The sequence below is a fragment of the Nannobrachium achirus genome (assembly GCF_963921795.1).
Source record: "Nannobrachium achirus genome assembly, chromosome: 16".
Lineage (NCBI taxonomy): Eukaryota > Metazoa > Chordata > Actinopteri > Myctophiformes > Myctophidae > Nannobrachium > Nannobrachium achirus.
Window position 1 is genome coordinate 54719147 of NC_137823.1, and position 21712 is coordinate 54740858.

Sequence of the window (21712 nt, forward strand, 5' to 3'; positions counted from 1 at the left end):
AACCAGTTGGAAGTGAGCATTGTTGTGGTGTTTTTGTCTTGGACCAGCAGCTGCTGTAGAAATCCTCTGTGTTTGATCCTGTGGTCGGGAAGGACCACTACTGGTCGACAGACAGACAGAAGTTATTGCATGATATCTCCTCTGCCCTAGCTCGCAGCGCGGCACTCGGTGCCGCGCTGTGAGCTTGTATATCTGCTATTTTTAAATAGTTAAAGCATTAAATAATTCTAGGCCCAAATGAGTGTAAAAATGTGGTTAGGGTTGACAAAGAAATGTGATTGAATTTCTACACTCTCAAAGTTAGAAACGGTTCAATTCAAACTGAGAATTTCACTAGTGCCTACTGTTGCATAATGCATACATGCGTACATTCTACACTAGAGATGTAGAGATGCAGAGTCATCGTTTTCTTTTTCCTTTTGTACCTTCATCTCTGTCCCATCTCTCTGGGCTCCTGTAATGGCCTAATTTCCGCCCTGGAGTCTGGAGATGGAGGATCAATAAAAGGTTTATCTTATCTTACTCAGCAGGCGGGGAAAGGGTGGGGAGGTCGGGCAACAGTCTAGTTTGATTTCATTAGTATCGGTTTCAATACAGTAGATGTTGTCACTTGATCTTAATGCTCAGTCTTGATGATGCTAACTACTTATTTTTTGCCTTGCCAAGAACAAGATCACACTGGGGGTGTGGATGAGTTGGTGTTAAATCGTTATCTGCTATATAGGTAGACACTAGCTATATTGGAGTTTTTATCTCAACTGGTACCCGAAGGTAACAACATCTTTGCTTGGCAGGTGCCCAAGACAAATTAGATTAATGCTTTAACTACTGAAAAATAGCAGATATACAATCTCACAGCGTGGCACTGAGTGCCGCGCTGTGCCGAACTTGTAGAGCTATTTTTGAAAAATCATGATTTTTCTTTTTTTTTTGGTCTTTGAATATATCTATTTAAAAGCGAACATTTGTTGTAACTCAAATATTTGCTTCAGGGTGGTCCCTGGAAGAACATGTTTTGAGATGGGGGTCCGCGGGCCAAATACCTGTAATTTTGGGGGTCCTTGACATGAAAAGGTTTGAGAGCAGCTGATTTAGAGGAAGGATCTAGAAGTTGGGTCAAAGATCGGGTCAAACATTTGCACACATTTTCACGATCTTTCAAAAAATAGCAGATCTACAAGCTCGCACTGTGAGCTTGTATATCTGCTATTTTTCAAAAGTTAAAGCATAAAATAATTGTTAAAGTGGTTCAAATCTAACGCGGCGCGAGCGCGTTCCAGGTCTGAGGGTAAAAAACAGGATTGTGTAGAAAGTAGAACAGAAAGTAACACTGGCCTACTGTATATTTATGCCTAGCCGTGGGTGTTATGTTTTACAATAATTGAGCTTGTAGTCGACTGACTGCGGCACATGCCCCAACACAGCCACACTGGTGCCTGTGTAACTGCCTTGGTATTGGTTGTGGAGAATGTGGACTATATGTGAACGGGCTGTGGTACAACGCTGCCCCCTTGTGGTTAAATAAAACAATTCTACAGAAAGATGATGAATGGTTATTATAAATGGGTGTGTGTTTTGGGTCGGTGACATGCAATTTTCGTCAAACACGGACCATACATTTGGTCCATAATAAGACCACCTTTTATGATACAGCCAGGCAGGCACGTGCACACAAACATAGACATCAAAGGGGGCTTGAGCCCCTGCCCTTTTATCCATCTGTAAAAAGTGCCCTCTCCAGACCATGAATGCAGTTTTTACTATGGTGAAAGAAATGAAAATGCCCTCTTTCCATGCCATACCTGAAGGCAGCGTTCAAGAGAATTTCCTTGTCCAAACTCTCCTGAACTAGAATGCAGCATCTTATGTTGAAATCAAGAATTGTGTAGAAATCAAGCATCGAAAATAGCTGACCTCCAAGCTCACAGCCCGTCGCAGTGTGACACGTTATGAGCTTGTGGGTCTGCCATTTTCGATGTTTTCACCAAAAGGCCCTTTTAGAAATTTCAGACCCTGCCTCTCTTAACATTCTCTGCACGTCCCTGGATACAGGTGTGATAAAACCTGATGATTAGGGTTCAGAAGTGGCAGTGATCTTGGGGTGGTCGTCATGTGTACACGGTCTCTCTTGTTGTGACTTCAGACCAAAGTTAGTAGGAGAGACTGAGGTTCAGATAAGCCTCACCCATTCAGAACTCTCATTTAATGAAATGTAGTAGTGCCGTTCAAGTAGTCTGTGTCTCGCAACATGGATTCAAATGGGCTAAATGAGGTCCAGATATCATTCTCTCACCCCCAAAGTATTTAGAATGAAAACTTTTTTAATAGCGTGTGTGTGTGTGGTTTATTAACGCCAGATTCGTTGTGCACACTGCTGGGGATCATAGTTAACTAAACTAAAGAAAAAGTCCATTTTTTTTTTAACTGAAACAAGTCATAGACAAAATTGTGTGCACATCTCAAGCCTATATTCAGGCCAGGTGCTGGACATCAAGATATCTGACAATGGAAGGAGAGGAACTATTTTTATGCTCCAAAAACTTTAATTTTAGGCAACTGCAACGTTCCGAATTTACGTCTTCGTCAGGCAAATGTTGTTCAACTTTTCAATCAATTTTTTTTTCGTTTTTCGTTTTTACTCATGAATATGAACTGCTTGTCACTATACTTGATTATACTTTTTTCCAAATATTTCACTCAAAAAGTTAAGCAGTCAATGGAGCTCTGATCGGGATAAAACTTTGCCCAAATTTGGAATTGTAGTTAAGTCATACATGACTGACATCACAGGCTGGCCATGTGAAGTCTGAGATCCACACTGGTTCCACGCCGTTCCCATGTCCACATGTTTATAAAAGCTGAAAGTAGCTGGGCTAGGCCCTGGGCTCGGCCCTGGCCCAGTTGTAGCTCTGGTCCATCGCGTCTCCTCCCGGAGACGCTCTGACAGACCCGTCGGGAAATGGCTAGACTCGAGATTATCGGCCCCTCCGAGTGCTCAACATCAGTCAAAATAAACAAAACTGTTTCACTACTCACCAAACCAAAGGTAGTTTTGCGTTGTTGAAAGTCTATTCTCCGCGGTGGTGAACCCCTCAGCACCCCACCTACTCTGTAAAATACATTACATTATTTTTGGCATGAAATAAAGTGCATCCAACTCGACTGCCGCTTATTTCCGGGTTTGTTAACCATTGTATCTGCGGTGGCCGCTAGGTGGCCTGAGGTGTGTGCGTTTTATTTCGTGACAAAAATAATGTATTTTACAGAGTAGGCGGGGTGCTGAGAGGTTTACCACCGCGGAGAATAGACTTTCAACAACGCAAAACTACCTTTGGTTTGGTGAGTAGGGAAGTAGTTTAGTTTATTTTGACTGATGTTGAGCGCTCGGAGGGGCCGACAATCTCGAGTCTAGCCATTTCCCGACGGGTCTGTCAGAGCGTCTCCGGGAGGAGACGCGATGGACCAGAGCTAGCCCAGTTGTAGCTCTGTGTCATAGTAGAATGAGGTAAGTCCTCTGCTGCAACCACGGCCTGCCATCACGTAATGTTGGAACTCCTGCTGTTATTACGGAGTCCCAACCAACTGACCACCCTCCATGCATCGGCTGGGCTTTCCTCTGGAAACTGCTACTTACCTCGGGCCTGTTGCCTCCCATGAAATCTTTATGGAGAGTCTTAACTGGCGTTTAGGACTTAATTACCCCTTTCTTCACGTTTAACAAGGCCTGGATCTGAGAGGCAGTTTATTTAGAACTGTTATTCGTCGGATTGCTACAGAGGAAAGGAGAAGGCTAGAAAAAGCTTCCGTAGGGCAACCCAGCCGGACCATTTGTTGCATGTCACTCCCCATACTCTTTCTCCATGTTTATTATTTTAGAATGTAGTAGTAGGCAAGAGACCTACTAGCAACATTGTGGACTTTCTTTGATTGATTTATGAAATTCTTAAGAAAAATCATTGAATTTGTTAAAGAAATAAGATCGGCATCTCTTTTTTTAATGTTTTGAAATAACAATAATTACATTAAAAATGTGGGATCCACAAATAAAGGTGGTTGCACACTGCTGCGTTTTTCGTTGCGAAATGCGTTTTTCAGGACAAGGAGAGAGAGGGAGATAGAGAGAGCAAGGGACTGAGTGGTGCGCGAAACGGGCGGCAGTGTGCAAACGTGACTGACACAACGTGAGGTTGATTTTTTTATTTGCGTGCTCCGAAATTCACTCCAATATTCGGCCCGAAAAACGCAGCAGTGTGCAACCACCTTAAGTCCAGGCTGTTTGGGCAAACAGTGGTACAGACCACTGGTCCGGGGACCCCCAGTGGTCCTTGAGGAGTCACAGGTCTGTACTATTCTTAACTCATGAGTGTACCAATCGATTCATTTTGTTCCATTTTGTACACTCTCAGAGTTAAAATAGCGCTGAAGATTTTATAGTGTAGATTGGGGGCCAGAGATAAAACATTTATTAAAGAAATCATATCAAATGGGGGTCCATGGCGCATATCAAACTGGACATTCCTTGACACAAAAAGGTTGAGAACCAGTGGTATAGCCCAGGGGTCTTCAACAGGGGGTCCGGGACCCCCAGGGGTCCTCAGAGTTGCTACAAGGGGTCCTCCAAATCTTCCAATCCTTTTTATATTAACAACTTGAACCCTACAAGCTTGTAGATCGGCTATTTTCGGCAAAGAGGTTTGGTGTAGAGGGGGAAAAAGAGCAGGCTAAGTACAGAGTAAAGGGTCAAGTTTATTAGGTAATGACGGCTCAAGTGGTTAAATATCTGAAAACACAAATTGACATGAATACAGAATACACTGATGATTGTGCTGTCAAACGATGAAACTGTATGGAATCTATGAAAAGGTTCTGGGGGTCCCTGATTCATCTCTCTCTCAACTAAGTGTGTGAAAATGTTGAAGACCCCTGGTACAGCCCATTAACATCTTGCCTTGTTTTACTGGGGATGAAATGAATCAATCATAACAATGCATTCATGCCTGTCTTCTTGTACTATTGTATTTTGCTCATTTAGGTTTGCTGGAATGGGTAACCTGCTAAAGGTCCTAACAAGGGAAATAGAGAACTATCCACACTTTTTCCTGGACTTTGAAAGTAAGTCTGGCAGCCGAGCAGAGGAGGAAAAGAGAAGGATGGAAAGAGAGGTGGAGAAGGTGGAAGGCTCTCAGCTTTCTCCTCCATTATTACTACTGTATCTTTTTTTTCTTCTTCTTTCTAAATCAGCAGGTGGTTTTGTGTTTTCAGACCGAGCACTCTGGACGTGGAAGCTGTGATCGGGGTTCTGCCTCCTCTCCTCTATTCCAGTGGTTTTCAATCTTTTCTGGCTGTGACCCCCAAAATAATCATATTATTTGAACTGGGGACCCCCGACCCTGACGAACTCTAAGAGTTGAGGAATAGACCCTATTCACGGCCCGCACACGCACTCAGCAAATTTCTCAGCAACTTCCTGGTGCTGACGTCAACTTTGAAGGGTAAACTAACACAGAAATTGCTGGACTTGACTTAAAGCCCACAAATCATTATTTCGAACAGTAAAGTAAATTATAATGCTTTGTGCCTTTTACTATCTTGTGTTCTTGATCATGCTAGCCATATTTTATACTTTACTATTCGGAAATTGCATTAAATTTGCGATTTCTGTGTTAACTCTATGGGCTTTTAGTAGGGTTTCCCCTTGAACCGTGACGTCAGCACCAGGAAGTTGCGTAACGTGAATTCGGTCAATTAGATTTTGTATAACACGGTTCTATTGTTGCGAGGCGTTGGTAGCATGTAGATCGGCTATTTTCACAATCTCTGTGTCTAATATTTGACAATTTGGCCAATGTTTAATTTGTCATTTTAGAGGTATTAGAAGCCCTTAAATTGTCACTTTAGAAATGTGCATAAACCCCTCTATACACTTCAACTTTATGTTGGTTTGTTTACTGTTGAGTGAGAAAACAATGTTGCACATTAAGCTAATCATCTGGGGACCCGCCCCAACATAATTTGGGGACCACCCTGGGGGTCCCGAACCACAGGTTGAGAACCGCTGCTCTATTACTCCTGTTCCTTCATTCCCTCTCTCTTTCTCTCTCTCGTGACTTCCTGCTTCTTTGGCTGTCAGATTTGGCGTTCCTTCTCTCCTGTACTGAAAACCTATTTGGATCCACTTGTTTTTAACACGCATTTTATTTCTCTCTTTTTTCTCTCCCCCCCTTTTTTCCTTTTTGTTACAGAAACCAAATGGGGAATCTGTTAAAAGTGCTCACTTGCACAGAACTTGAACAGGGGCCAAACTTTTTCCTTGACTTTGAAAGTGAGCACAGCTTATGCATGCCCCTTCCCAGCCTGGCTTCTCTTGCTTCTCTGCTTTCTTCTTTCCACCAATCCCCCTCCTGCCCCCTTTTATGTAAATCTCTTTTTAGAACTACTTTATATCCCGGGGTCAATGGTCAACTGTTCAGCCAACCTTCCATCTTAAAAGTTCTCACAGCTGTTTTTGTGATTCCCGCTAGACTTCCATACACAGTAAAACGCCTCAGTTTTTAGTTTGAAGTTACAATCTGTAACCTTTATGTTCAGCCCCTGGACCCCCAAATCCTCCCCCCAGGCCCCCACCCCATGCCCTCCTTGAGTGCCAAACTCTTAACTGTTGACCTACATGTACAACGGAAAGCATAGTTTGGGCAGAGGATATGTTACTCTTTGATCTTTTTACAATACCTCCTTGTCAATCAGTGTTAGTGATTCTGCCTGGAAACATTGTGAAAAAAAGTTATGGTCATTTGTATATTGTATATATATATATATATATATATATATAATCGGATGACTCATCACTTTTCACAATTTTGTGGGGCCGAAATTTAGCCCAAGGAATGTTTTTCATGCAAAACAAATGCTTGCAATGGATTCAGAATCATGAAGAACCTGTAGTTTGACCCCTCACACTAAAACATTTTCTGTTCCTGTATATTGAAGTCGATGGGACAGTGAATATACAAATGGCCATAACTCCTTTTCGCAATGTTTCCGGCAGAGCAGGCCTCTCATTCTGTGGACCTTAATGATCAAACTATTAGATAAAACAGAAATAAAAAGTACGGCATGACATCACAGGTCATCTCACATTCCCTGGCTATTACGGGTCCATTTATAGTTTTACGTATGGATACATTAACCCAGATGGGGATTGAGATGGGGTCCGTGGCCAAATGCATATCATTTTGGAGGTCCAAAAAGTTGTAGCACCGTTTTTCAGAAAACAGTTAGGATTTAGAAGACATTTGTAGAATGGGCCTCATGTCTTAATAACACTGAGGGTTTTACTGTGTATGATTCTGGAAACTGGCATCTCAATATGAGTGGAGCTGACCTCTGACCTTTTCTAACCCCCATGCATGCATCAACCTGTGTTCTAACTTCTAATATTAGAAGAATGCCTTTGCTATCATCTAACAACAGCATGTTTGTCATTATGTCCTTGCTTTTAGCTATTCTTCCTTGGTAGTAAGTAGTGTTGCATATATTCAGAATTAAAATGCTAATAACTAGTAACCGACATAGTTACAATAGTTACAGAAAATAGATTCAGCCGTATTACATTGCAAAACTGTAAAAACAAAATATGACCCATGTTGCATGCCCAATGCCCATACTCTAGTGTCCATCAATTGTGACAAAATATGAAAAAAATATATATATATATATTTAGTCATGAATGTTATTAGTTCATTATAACATTACTTTTCTGTAATAATCTCCTTATGCAGGCCTAGACAAAACCAAACAAACTTTTAACATAAAAATCTACTCTACTCTATCTATTTTTCAAAATACTTTCTACAGAAATGAAAGTGCTCCCACTTCCTCCGGTGGCATTTTTATTAACCTCTCTCGCAAATGCTGCCAAGCACAAGATGTGTTTGCTCATCATGGAGGAAGCGATCGGATTGGAATGGTTTTGAATTGCTAAACTGACTGCAGACACAGTATTGTAATATCAGATGATGATCTGTATATTCAGACTAGTTCAGTTATAAGAGCTTGTCTTAGTATGTTATTGACCATCACCTATCATGACAGTATACTATACTGCTGTGTTTCTCAAACTTTCAAATTTCAAGGCCTCCCCTTAACTCTGACAGTGTACAAATGGAACCAAATTAACCCGTTAGGGTTCATTTGGTTCCATTTGTACACTGTCAGAGTTACATACTTGTAAGGGTCAATTTAGACCCCCCTAAAGGAACCCACAGAGTCCCTGTAATCCACTTTGAGAACAGCTGCTATACTGTATTTGTCATTGTCCAGCAGCCCTGTTTAAAGTCAGATTTCTACTTCATCGCTCGCTGGTGTCCCATCTACGAGCTCACAACGTGTCTTGTCACAATGCATTGTGAGCGTGCACAGAGGGCTATTTTTAGCATGTGACATTGGCGGGCAACGAAGTATAAATTAAGCATTATGATGCCTTCACAGAATGACAATGCTTTTGGTTTAATTGTGCCAAGTTAACTCTTTCCTCAAGGATTTAGTCAAAGCTAAAGTTGTTTTAAGTAGTTCTGTGACAGACAGTCCAAAACCTGCTGATGCAGTATGCTCTGATAATATCATATTTTCATTGTGCCGTTGAAAATATCTGTCCTTGCTTGCACTGAATGTTTTTGGGTGCATGTGTCTAGGGAAGTAGGGATGGGACGATATGAAAATTACACGTCACGATTATTGTGGCAAAAATGTGCGATTAAAGATAGTATCGCGATAGTCAAAATATGCTTGAAACCTAAAATGCCATTTTGTTAATCACTTGAACCCCCAGCATCCCTATTCTGGGGGGGGACGTTCGCCAAAAATAGTCGATCAACAACGGAACACGTGTTGTTGCGAATCGATTTATGTAGAGTGAAATAAGAGTGTACCAAATGCACTTTTACAGGCCTGTTGTTTTATAAAGTGTAGAGGGTTTAAAGGAGTAGTTCACCACCCCCAAAATGACTTTTTTCTATTGATTACTCATGCCAAAATCTCCACGATACGATTATTGTGAGCGTTTTTATATCGCGATAAACGATAATAACACTTATCGTCCCATCCTTACGTGTGTCACATGCTTCCATATCGTAAAGCCAAACATGTTGTTAGAATTGTATGAATAACGTGATTGTTGACGTTTTGTGTGGGAGACACATGCATCCCTGCCTACATGTTTGCAGAGTTTTGTTCAAGCCAACTTTAATCATCAAAAAAACGAAATAAAAGCCATTTCACATTAGAGCGGTCCAGAGGTGTTGCGTCTGAATGAAAATGTGACAGTCGAATTAAAAATATTTTTTTATCTCTGCTTTGACGCACACACAGGCATCGCTTCCTAATGTGAAAAGGCTTGAATAAAATGCCATGTAGTGTTTTACAATGAGGTTATATTATTCCTTCTTAACTGTTAGATTAGCTAACCTTTATGTGTTCCTGTGCGTGTGTGCCTTTGCACATGGCCCTTGGTGTGTGTGTGTGCGTGCGTGTGTGTGTGTTAGATGCCCAGCCGACAGAGGGTGAACGTGATGTGTGGAACCAGGTGAACTCAGTCCTTCAGGACTCTGAGAACATCCTGCAAGGCCTGCAGGCATACAAGGGAGCAGGGCAGGAGATCAGAGATGTAAGCACACACACACACACACACGCACACACCCTCCCACTTGCTGACAACCTCACAAACACACACACATTGGGAACTGAAGCATATCATAACGCAGTGTTTCTCAAACTTTACAATTTCAAGGTCTTCCCTTAACTCTGACAGTGTTCATTTGGTTCCATTTGTACACTGCCAGAGTTACAGACTTGTACAGTATGGGTCAATTAGGCCCCCCTAAAGGAACCCACAGAGTCCCTGGCTGGAATCCACTTTGAGAACCACTGTCATAACGTATGCACTGTGAATGAATTTGAATACATTTGGTATTTATTTTTAAACACACACAGACGCATATTCAGATACAGAGGAAACTTAACATACAGAGAATAAACTGATTCACTATAGAGATGGGCATTTGGGCTTTTTTTCTCCCTTTTTTTTTGTGGTAAATGTGTACAAATGCAGTGCTCTGCGGTTAAATGTTGCATGATGTCATATTTATACAAGTTAACATTGCATGAGCAAAGCTGGTATGAGTACAATTGTAACTCAAGTCCGTTTCACTGAGACTTGAGTGGTTAATAATGTTGAATCATGATAGTGATGTTGTCTGTCTGCACGTCCCACCTGTCTGTGTGTCCATCCAGGCCATACAGAACCCCAGTGACCACCTGCTGCAGGAGAGGGCCTGGAACTCCGTCTGCCCGCTGGTCATCAGGCTCAAGAGGTTCTACAGCTTCTCACAGCGATTAGGTACCCTGTACTGTTAACTAACAGCACCGTAACCAAGGAACTCTGTCCACTTGACCACTTAAACCCTTGCATCTCTATTCTGTGGAAACAGTCTGTCTGTTCAGCTTGTAAATCAGCTATTTTTGGCAAACAGATTTGGTGTAAAGGGGAAAAAAGAGCGGACCAACAAGAGAGCCGACCCCGTTGAACTAAGTATTATTTACCTAAGTATAGTGGGTTTTAGTGGTTAAAACCTCTGCATTTCCATGGACAAGCAGTCGAATAGTTGAGAGTCTGGGTCCTCAAACCACAGCACTCTGTGTTGATGCACCAGTTGATGCATCAGTAGTGTAGGCAGACCATTGGCACAAATCAAAGCGCAATCCACGCGTGCGCGAAGTTATCTGGCAAAAAAACGGCCTGCCTTTCTAACTACTTTGCCTTTTTGTCTCCCCATCTTGGGATCTGCAGAGGAGGCCCTGCAGAGCTTGCTGGAATGCCTGACGTGTGCGCCCTACACGCCCACGCAGCACCTGGAGAAGGAGCAGGCGCTGGCCAAACAGTTTGCAGAGATCCTCCACTTCACGCTGCGCTTCGACGAGCTCAAGGTCTGCTGGGCATGCTGCGGGACAGCATAGTTGGATAGACACATCGATGCACACTAGGGCATTCACCAAATATTAGAATATTAGAATATCAAAGTCAATATTTGACGTTTTTCACCAAAGTCGAATATTCGCTTATTTAAATTTCTTTTATTGTTTTCTCTTTAAAAAATATATTTATAAAGCTTGGCTAGATAGGAAGTCATAAGAATGAGTTGTCAATACCCCTGGTGGATGAATTTGTTAATGCTCTATACCAGGGGTTATCAAACCTTTTTAGGCTGTGACCCCCAAAATAAACATATATATAAACATATACACTTGGAATTGTGGGTATCAATGTGACTCGGTTCCACAGATACTAAATATTGTGAAAATAGCAGATCTACATGCTCACAACGCCTCGCAAAGCGAGCCGCTTTGAGCATGTAGATCTGCTATTTTCACAATGTTCGCCTCTTGCTTACTTAATATTTGACAGTTTGGCCAGTCCTGTCGAATATTCGACTATTCGAATACTTTGAGGTTGAATAATTCAAATACTAAAAATCACTACTCGTGAATGTCCTAACGCACACACAGTTGCACTTGTATTCACTCAATCACAAGTATTCTCGTTCTCACCCATTCTCTTAATTGCTAACACACACACCCACACACTCCCCCTCAGTCAAATAATTTGAACAGGGCTGTAATAATTAATTAGTTGTAGTGTGATAAGAGTATCAGCAATGCTTTAAAATGCCTACCAATAAACAAGGGGAAATATAATGATATCCTAATAATCATTTTCTCATCTCACTTCAGATGAGAATTCCTGCCATCCAGAACGACTTCAGCTACTACAGAAGAACAATCAGTCGAAACCGCATAAACAACATGAACGTGAGTTCTCAATTACGTTTTATCTTTAAGTCTTGTTTTTGGATCTGTATCGTCTGCCATCAAAGTGACAACCGCTTCCTTCTGCCTTCCCCACGTCCACAATCAGAAGCTAGATCTACGTTATGTCTTCCTTTTGATGTTTATATGTTGGTATCTGTGCTGCTGCCCTCGTAGTCTCGCGTAGCCAGACAACTATTCCACAATCTCCGAATGCTATATAGAGTCTGGAAGAGCAGCTCCCGAACGGCGAGTATCGGAAGTAGCCACTGCTGCACTGAACTGTAGTCCCATTGGAAACATAACAGAAACACAATAGCTCAGACAAAGTCATTCGAGCTGCCTATTATTGTTATGAGTGTATAGTTTATGAAACGTTTGAAAACATCATGAAGGTGACACCAATAACACCAGAGAAAGACAAAATAAAGCCCCCAGAAATGTTGAAAGGAGACATAACGCTTCCAGTAGGACATGTTATTGTTACTGCACCAATGGAGCGGTTGCGTCACATCCGCTTTATCTCGCACTCACCGTTTCTATTTCCGTCTGCCAGACTGTATGCCAGGAGCATTTGACCAAATCGCGGAGGCAACAGTCTGGCCACGCGAGACTACTGCCCTCGCTCAGAATCAGGAAGGAATAGACAGTCAGTAATAAATGTTTTCTAATAGTCTTGCATAGCCAGTTGAGCGAGATCTCTGTCTACTGATGATTAGATGTCTCAGTCTGGTAACATCTAAGTTCATGTAGGGCAGGGTTCCCCAATTAGTTTTCCTCAAGGGCCGATTCATGTCTAGGGTACCAAGCCGAGGGCCACAACGTTGCAGGGGGCGACGGTGGCGTTCCCGCTACTCCAGCGACAGTTCAGATATCGGCGTTTGTCGGGTGAAAATCTTGTATGTACAAAACCGTTTGTTTTGCATTTATTTTAAAAATGATTTAAACTAGTGAAAACAGCCAATCTACAAGCACACAACGCCTCGCACCGCGAGGCGTTGTGTGCTTGTAAATCGTCTGTTTTCACTACTTTTGTGCAACGGCCTTGTATGATTTGCAAAAGAACGTAGAAATTTGGAGATACGAGATTTCCACCTGACAACGACGATAAACTAGTGTTGTTGCTGCTCTTACTGGGGTTGGTGTGGGCCAGACAGTAGCCCCCCGTGGGCCGCAAATTGGCCAGCGGGCCGCCTATTGGGGAACCCTGATGTAGGGACTAGAACTGATTGGAAACTGATGAACACAGTCCTTCAAATTGGGACGGGAACAGGATTAGTTTCAAAGCAGTGCAACCGGGTTTGTTAGTGGTGGTTTTGTCTGCCATTCAAACCCAGATGTATCAGTAGGCGGAGGTCGCTGATCGTCTGGCTGTGTGACGATAGTTTTCACTCAGTGTTCAAGGTGAGAATGGCAGTTTGCCGAATGAAGCAATAAAGCAAATGAATTAAAAGTGCTTATATGTTCTGCTGTATCCATAGTTGGACATTGAGAGTGAGGTCAACAACGAGATGGCCAATAGGATGTCCCTGTTCTACGCCGAGGCCACGCCCATGCTGAAAACGCTCAGCAATGCAACCACAAACTTTGTGACAGAGGTGAGAGTGATGCTATTGCCGTCACCTTGTACATGTACTGTATGTGCATGTAACATTTCGTCACTGTCGGGCAGAAACCTCGTATCTCCCAAGTTTCAAATTTGTACATTTTTCGCAAAGTAAAACACTGCTTTATCACACAAGGCCGTCCGTCGCACAAAAGTAGTGAAAACAGCTGATCTACAAGCACACAACGCCTCGTGGTGCGAGGCGTTGTGTGCTTGTAGATCGTCTGTTTTCACTAGTTTAAATCATTTTTAAAATGAAAAATGCAAAACACACCCGGTTTTGGACACCACCCGACAACGACGATTTTCCTCTTAGCGAGTGATATAGAACTTTACAGTACAAAGACATTAGACTTCATGGTATATGGAAGTGGTTTCATGTCAAGGACCCATTATGTATTATTAAGCCGTGGACCCCCATTTGAAAAGATTTTGTGCCAAGTACTCCAATAAAAGAAGATTTTTGTCGAGATTAGATTTAACACAGGATTCTACAACTGTCTATACCAGTGGTCTGCAAGTAAGTTTGGCCTTGGGCCAATGTTTTTCAAAGCCATTGGATGACCTCCCAGAACTGCTGATTTAAGAGCTGGAACTTACAACGTAATATATAAAAGTTGTGGTATGACTGCACACTGATAGAACGGCGTGTGTAATAAAGTTTTAGATGGAGTTGCTTGTGTAATCACTTTTTGCGGGTCACATCCTTGAATGTTGCACTTGGAGAACATTTAGGGAAGTTTAACTCTCAAATACCTGGAACGCGCCCAAGTCGCGTTAGATTTTAACCACTTTAACCATTATTTTATGCTTTAACTTTAGAAAAATAACAGATGAGCTTGTAGATCTGCTATTTTTGAAAAATCGTGAAAATGAGTGCAAGTCTTTGAATATCTTTGACCCGACTTCTAAATCCTTCCTCTAAATCATGCTGTTCTCAAACCTTTTCATGTCAAGGACCCCCAAAATTACAGTTATTTGGCCACAGACCCCCATCTCAAAATATGTTGTCCCAGGGACCACCCAGAAGTAAATATCTGAGTTACAAATGTTCGCTTTTAAGTAGATATAATTATTCAAAGACTTGCAAAAAATCATGATTTAAAAAAAATAGCAGATCTACAAGCTCTCAGCGCAGCACTCGGTGCTTGTATATCTGCTATTTTTCAATAGTTAAAGCAGTCAATAATCCTAGGCCTAAATGGGTTAAAAAGTTAGAAGATGGCACTCCAGTGGAGCAGTGGTAAAGTGCCTGCCCACCACCGCAGAGGTTTGGGGTTCGAATCCGCCGTGGTGTATCCGGCTTTGTCGTGCGTCTACACCAGTGGTTCTTTTTAGACTCAGGACACCCCTGTAAAAAAGAATCATCCACGGCACCCCTGAATTACTGTCATATTACTCCATGTAAATATGCAAATCTTTCCCCCTAAGATACAGTAAGCCTATGTCAAGGTGGAAAACTTGAGAGAATATCCGTTTCCATTAGATCAGAGTCAGACGGACCTTTAGGCTTTTTTCATGTTTCCTAAAAAAACACCTAAAAAATTTTACATTCAACATTCAGTGGTTTTTGAGCGGTGGTAGACCGCTCCATAGCATGGCCGTGTGTGTATCCGTGTATGTATCCGTGTATGTATGTGTGTATGTAGCCTGAACTACCACTCAGTGACCAGAGAGGGTGCTCTTGAGTCTAGTCTGAGCATCAACTGCAATATTCTCTCTCTCTCTCTCTCTCACACACACACACACGCACACACACACGCACGCACACACACACACACACACACACACACACACACACAACCACCGCTCAGTTCACACGGGTGTGATTTTCTGTTATCTGTAGTTTTTGGAATAATTAGGCTAAAAAAAGTGGGTTCATTTGCCTCTGGACGTACGCATCACCATCATCATCATCATCATCATCATCATCATCAGGGGAGGAGGTGGTTGTAGGTGAGGGTGAACTCAACAACTGAACTGGTAAATGGTGAATTGGAACGATACAAACACAGTGGAAAAGTATCATCAAAGGCGATACACCCTCCCCTACAACCACCTGACGTCATGACCCCTTTAATCACTTGAACCCCAGCATCCAAATTCTGGGGTGAACGTTCATCAAAAATAGCAGATCTACAAGCTCAATTGTAGATCTGTGGATCGGCTATTTTTTGTGAAGAGAGTTGGTGTAGAGTAGACTGTACTGACTGATAGAAAAAGAACTATAGAATACAGTGCAACGGGGCGCCTGGTGGCCTAGTGGACCAGGCACATACCATATAGGCATTGCCATTTTGGCATCAATGCCTGTCGGCGTCGCCGGTTAGATTCCCGATCTGGGCGACATTTGCCGCATGTCACTCCCTGTCTCTCCCCCATTTCCTGTCAGTCTACTGTCCTATCCAATAAAGGCAAAAAGCCCTAAAACAAATCTTTAAAAAAAAAAAAAGAATACAGTGCAACTCAGGGTGTTTTACTAAGCATAGGGTCTCAGTGGTTTAACTGAAGTAATATTTATGAATTCCAAGTATTATCAAAGTATTCTGCGGCTCCCCTGGACCGGTGTCAAGGCACACACTTTGAGAAAGCCTGGTATAATATTAATGAAGACATTCTCAGGTACACGTGTGGTTAATAACAACATGTCTGGTGGTTTGTTTGTGTGCAGAATAAGACTCTTCCTCTGGAGAACACAACAGACTGCCTCAGCACCATGGCCAGCGTGTGTAAAGTCATGCTGGAGACACCGTGAGTCACCCTCTAACTGCACATGCTTCTGTCACTCACATGTCCCATATGGACACATACACATACTGTACCAGGAAGACACCGAAAAGCAGTGTGGTTGCCCTAACAGGGCATCATCTGGGAATCAGATGTAGAGGTCCGCTCCATATATGGAGATCTAGGTGATGATCCAGTCGTCTCCATGTATGGATATCCAGGGTTTGATCTTTGATGAGGTGATGTCACAACAATGTGATATTACAATGTCAACAATGTGGTGTCACAACGCAGTTAACTGTGACCTACGGTCGCAATAATAACATACTTATTATACCACTTATCATAATATTAACAACTTTAAGGCCTTAAAGAAATATATAAGCTCACATCATCAGGGTGTTGTGAGCTTGTAGATGTCCTATTTTTGAACATTTGTTAAAAAGACATTCACCTTTGGAGACCCAGACCTAAATAGTGATGTCAGGTGGAAAGTGATTCAATAAATGACAGGTAGATGCTCTGTTCACTGTATAGCCTTAATCTCTCTCTCTCTCTCTAGGGAGTATACGAGTCGGTTCAACAGTGAGGACACCTTGCTGTTCTGTATGAGGGTGATGGTTGGAGTCATCATACTTTATGACCATGTCCACCCCAACGGAGCCTTCAACAAGTCGTCTAAGATAGATGTAAGATTCTCACACACGCACACAAAATAAACATAACAATTTCAAGTCGATTTGAAAAACGGATATCTCCTGGGGGGGTTTTAACCCTTTGCCACAGACAGCTCTGTTCACTTTGTTGAGGGCCGTCAGTTGATGCATTTGATCTTTGTTGTCAGATGAAAGGCTGCATCAAGGTGTTGAAGGAGCAGCCAGCAGACAACGTAGAAGGCCTTCTAAACGCCCTCAAGTAGGTTCTTCTTATACCTTCCTTTTGAATGGCTTCAGCCCGATATACTTTATCGTGTAACGAACAGCGCTAGCCGTTGCCGTACGGCACATTGTCCGGTTGTAGATCTTATATTTTCTATTTTGTGTTTTGTCAGGTTAGGACCAGGGTGTCACTAGAAACGCGTTGCCAACAAAACCAATGTTTTCCTATGGTACTGGAACACGCTCCTCTCTTTTTAACTTCTCATAGAAGTTAAAAAATATAATTAACTTTTCACTTTCAAGGTGCCGAGTAGCACCATTCGTCACAGTGCTTCGACCTGGGTCTCCCAGAGCTCCGTTTGGTCTGGGCCCCCCCCCCCCAGCCGCCCCCGTTCCTACACGTTGTGAGCTAGTAGATTTTCTATTTTTGCAGAATGTTCACCCCAGAATAGGGAGTCTAGGATTCACGAGGATAACCAAGAGTACCAAGTACAGCGGTAACGCTGTAAAAACGTAAAACGCTTTCTGTCGATACAGCCGGTAATTTTTTAAGCGATTGCACCTGTAGCGACGCGTCTCGTCCCCTCAAACGACGTGGATGTTGCAGGTGTTGTGAGTTTGGTTTCGTTCTGATTAGGGCTGTCACAATTATTACATTATCGTCTAATCGCAATTATTTGAGGTAATCGCAATTATTTTGCATAATCGTCATAATCGTTTCCATGTTGAGAAATGTTAATATAGATTCAAACACTTTCAAAAAGTAGTGGAAATAGCAGATCTACAAGCTCACGACGTGTTGTGAGCTTGTAGATTGTCTATTTCCACTATCAATGTTCTTTTTTAAGTATAAAGTTGTCAAATATGTCAGTAATTTCTTTGTATATTTAAGTTATGTGTCATAATTGCCATGTGCAACTTCAAAAGCCTAAAAGCCAAACAGAAATGTAATTGTCAACGACAAAAACACAATTAAATTGTTAATCGCAATTATTTGAGTGACAATTAATCGTCATGTTAAAATGTCATAATCGCGACTAGTTCTGATCTGAACATTGTTTATCTTTGTGTTTAGATTCACCACAAAACACCTGAACGACGAGTCCACTCCGAAGAACATTCGAACAATGCTCCAGTAACCTTTTCCTTTTTTATATATATATATATTAATAAACATGAAGAGGATCGATTTACTGACCTCAGAAAGATGTATATGTTTACATTATTTAAAGAAGACAAAAGACTCGATGTTAATACTTGTGTGTATTTACATATTAGTCATTCCCTCCAAGTCACTGAAACCCACTGAACATGTACCATTTCCACAGCAAAAACTGTTTACCGAAGCACAGATACCTAACATACCTTCAGCCTTATATACACCACAACTTGCCCGCCAATTCTATGAATGAGGAGTTGAGTGTGATGTCCATCTTAACAAGTTTAAACTTAAGTAAAGATAATATATAGCATACCAACACATACTTCGTAGAATGATTGTTGGGGGGGAAATGGCTTGGAGTGAGAGAATTTATTATAGTTGTGATTTTAAGAGTGATTTAAAGGGTGACTGACTGAGTTATCTATAAACACGTTCAGTGAATTGGCTTTTTAACAACATGACACTTATTTTCTCAAGTAAATTCATGTTGGATTTATTGTCTGCCGTGTTTTTGACACCGGCATGTTGCACTCTTTCCAGCTGTTAGGTTCGACTTTTTAGAGCAAAGCCCCCTGCCATCAACCTCACCTGTTCAAAACAATCAAACATACCTATACCGCTATTATGATGTAATAACGATTATTGTCATTGCTAGTTTGCAAATTAAATGTTGCCAATCATTTGATGTCAGTTTGTTGTGATGTATTGGGCTAGGCTGTGATGACGGAAGAGGCGGTAGCCTACTGTATAATATGTGCGCCACCAGAAATAAATCTACCAACCAAAAGTTTTTTTCATTTGTTGTATGGCAAAGCTCAGAGTGATGCATTTAGTGTATTGTCATGTTTAAAAGTATGGAGTATTCTTCCTCTCTTCGTCGTCCGTGTGGCTTTTGTATCTTAACAAAAACAAATTCTAACGTTTTTTTCTTTTCCAAAACACGCAAGCTTTAATTCTGAATAAATTCCTCTTTTGTATGAGCAAAAAAAAGAAAAACATGTTTTGTGAACTCTGCTCAGGTAGAGAGATTTGTAATTGTGATGAATGGTGTAAAGTGTTTTTTAAACCACTGAAACCCTCTATACTAAACTGGACCTGAGTTGCCTTTGTACTTGGTCCCTTCTTTTCCCCCCCTCTACACCAAATCTCTTAACCAAATCTCTACCGATCAGCTATTTTTTGGCTAATGTTCCCCCCCAGAATGAATGCTGGGGTTTTAAACTTTCAGGAAGGGGAACTAAGTAATTCCTCGTTTCCAAAGCAGGGGCCAAAATGGCCAATCAGGGGGCATACCTATTATTATGTCACTTTATTTTATACCCCAACCCCCAAAATACCTTTGAGTCTTGTCATTCAGCTGTCATTTGATCTGTTGTTATTCTGTCTATTGTCTCTGGTACCATTGTTGTTGTCTCTGCACCATACAGAACCATAAGTCGCTGTTTGTGTTTTGGTTTCTTTTGACTGGATGAAAAACAGTGTCGACTTGGCTGTGTGGCTTCTACCAAAACCATCCTCAGCAATCATGTTTGCCAGAGTTTTGTCCATACATTACATGGTGAGAGGTCGCTCATAGTGCCCGTCCAGAGCACAGTGGCACTTTTAGCTTGCCACGATTGAACAGGTGCCGTATAACCCCTAGGGAGGATAAGCTTGGAGGATGGCCAACCAGGGCAAGCTTATCACCCTCTTGGTTCTTTTCACTCCACTCACTCAGGGTAAATAAAGGATATATATACTATATATACTGTATATATGCCCTTCATTATAACTCAAGGTTGCTCTAATGGAGTGGCCCATGAATAAATAATGACGTTGACTACATTTCTCAGAATCAGACAATCTCATTATTATTGACTGTTGTACTTTATATTAATTTTCAAGTCTCATATTGTAGTTAATGAAGGGCAAATGCAGAGACAAAAGACAGGAACTCATTTGTATTCAAAGAAGCATCCTGGCAGCAACAAAACAAATCAAACGACTGAAGCCATTTTGTATTGAATATGAGTATTCTATTAGAATTAGAATAACACTCAACATGTTCACTTAGCGTCTCTCAACCAGGGCAGAGGGATAGAAAGGCTCTCTTGTTGGCACAAACAGAATCATTCAGTACATTTACTGGTACTGTATAATGTATTGCAGAGATGGGTGAAGCTTCCCTGCTCATCCATCACTGGAGATCAATTGTAATCGGATCACTGGGCTTCAAAGTGCACTGAATTAGAGATGGACGTATTCCTTTAAAATCAATTAAAACGGAGAGTCAGGGACGAAACAAGATAGGTCACCACCAACCAGCTCCCAGATTAGATGGTAGGCATGGCAGCCAAAAAGGCAATGCAATAACAGCTAAAGGCAGCAGTCACAACGAACTTTAATTCTACCTTTGCAGGTGGATTCTGCCAATGCTTTTCAATGGGAAGAGAGGTGGGTTTCTTCAAAAAAAGGCTTTGAGTCCATTCCCATTGAAAAGCATTGGCAGAACTGGGTTCCCACAAATATTTAACAAGTAATTTCAAAAACTTTTCCAGAATATTTAACCCAATTTCCAGGACTATATAACAATAATTCAGCTCAATAACCGGCCGCTTACTCCTATGCGCAATGCCCAAAGACAGGTAGTGTATGCCAGTGGTTCTCAACATTTTCAGGCCGTGACCCCCGAAATAATCATGTTTTAACTGGGGACGCGGCACCCTGACGAGCACTAGGAGTTGAGGAATTTTGTATAACACGGTTCTGACGGTTCTGAAAATAGAACCGGTTCTGAAAATAGCAGATTCTGAAAAATAGCGGTTCTGAAAATAGCAGATCTACATGCTCACTGTGAGCATGTAGATCTGCTATTTTCACAATTTCTGCCTCTAATATTTGACAATTTGGCCAATGTTTAATTTGTCATTTCAGAGGTTTCAGGTTTCAGAGATTAACAAAATCAATAACCAAAGACAATGCATAGCTATTTTTTCCAAGACCTTCCAGGACCCTTGATGAATTCCCAAACTTTTCCAGTACTGGAAAGATATTTTTCTATTTCAAAATATTTCCTGGAATTTCACGACCGTGGGAACCCTGGCAGAATCTGCCCGCATAGTTAGGTAGAATCTTTGTAAAGTTTGTTGTGACCACACCCTAAAAGTGTTTTTATTTTATTTATAAATTCACACTACAGCTGGAATATGTATTTTTATTGACCAATCAAATCATATTGCTTGTCTAGAATGAACTCGTGTGGCCAATCAACAATGGACCGTTGCATCCACCTACATGCTTCTAATCACTGGTGTAGGAATACATGCTACCAACTGCCTTAAATCCTTGACGTCTGATTTCGTCGTACGAATAAACTAAGCATTATTGTAAACTGGCAAATAATGGAAGTACTAACCTACTAAATTTGTAACATGAATATATCATCGGTATCTCAGTTTCTTGTTGAATAATGACGTGTGCTTCTTCAGTTGAGCTTTATTG

At 41.6% G+C, this 21712-nt stretch overlaps 1 protein-coding gene across 2 annotated transcripts in view; it reads left to right on the top strand.

Annotated features, from left to right (window-relative positions):
- fam49a (family with sequence similarity 49 member A) overlaps positions 1-19299 on the top strand; it is a 55108-nt gene extending 35809 nt beyond the window's left edge. Inside the window, exons 3-12 of one of the 2 annotated variants that reach the window (XM_080744169.1) lie at positions 5033-5112; positions 9540-9661; positions 10288-10393; positions 10844-10980; positions 11785-11862; positions 13341-13457; positions 16137-16216; positions 16755-16881; positions 17037-17107; positions 18146-19299. In XM_080744169.1, the coding sequence (XP_080600295.1) occupies positions 5043-5112; positions 9540-9661; positions 10288-10393; positions 10844-10980; positions 11785-11862; positions 13341-13457; positions 16137-16216; positions 16755-16881; positions 17037-17107; positions 18146-18209 (972 nt within the window). In that variant the 5' untranslated portion in view covers positions 5033-5042 and the 3' untranslated portion in view covers positions 18210-19299. Of the gene's footprint in view, positions 1-5032; positions 5113-6246; positions 6323-9539; positions 9662-10287; positions 10394-10843; positions 10981-11784; positions 11863-13340; positions 13458-16136; positions 16217-16754; positions 16882-17036; positions 17108-18145 lie in introns of those variants that run through there. The other variant, XM_080744170.1, reaches the window with a different exon arrangement.
- The last annotated feature ends 2413 nt before the right edge of the window (positions 19300-21712 follow it).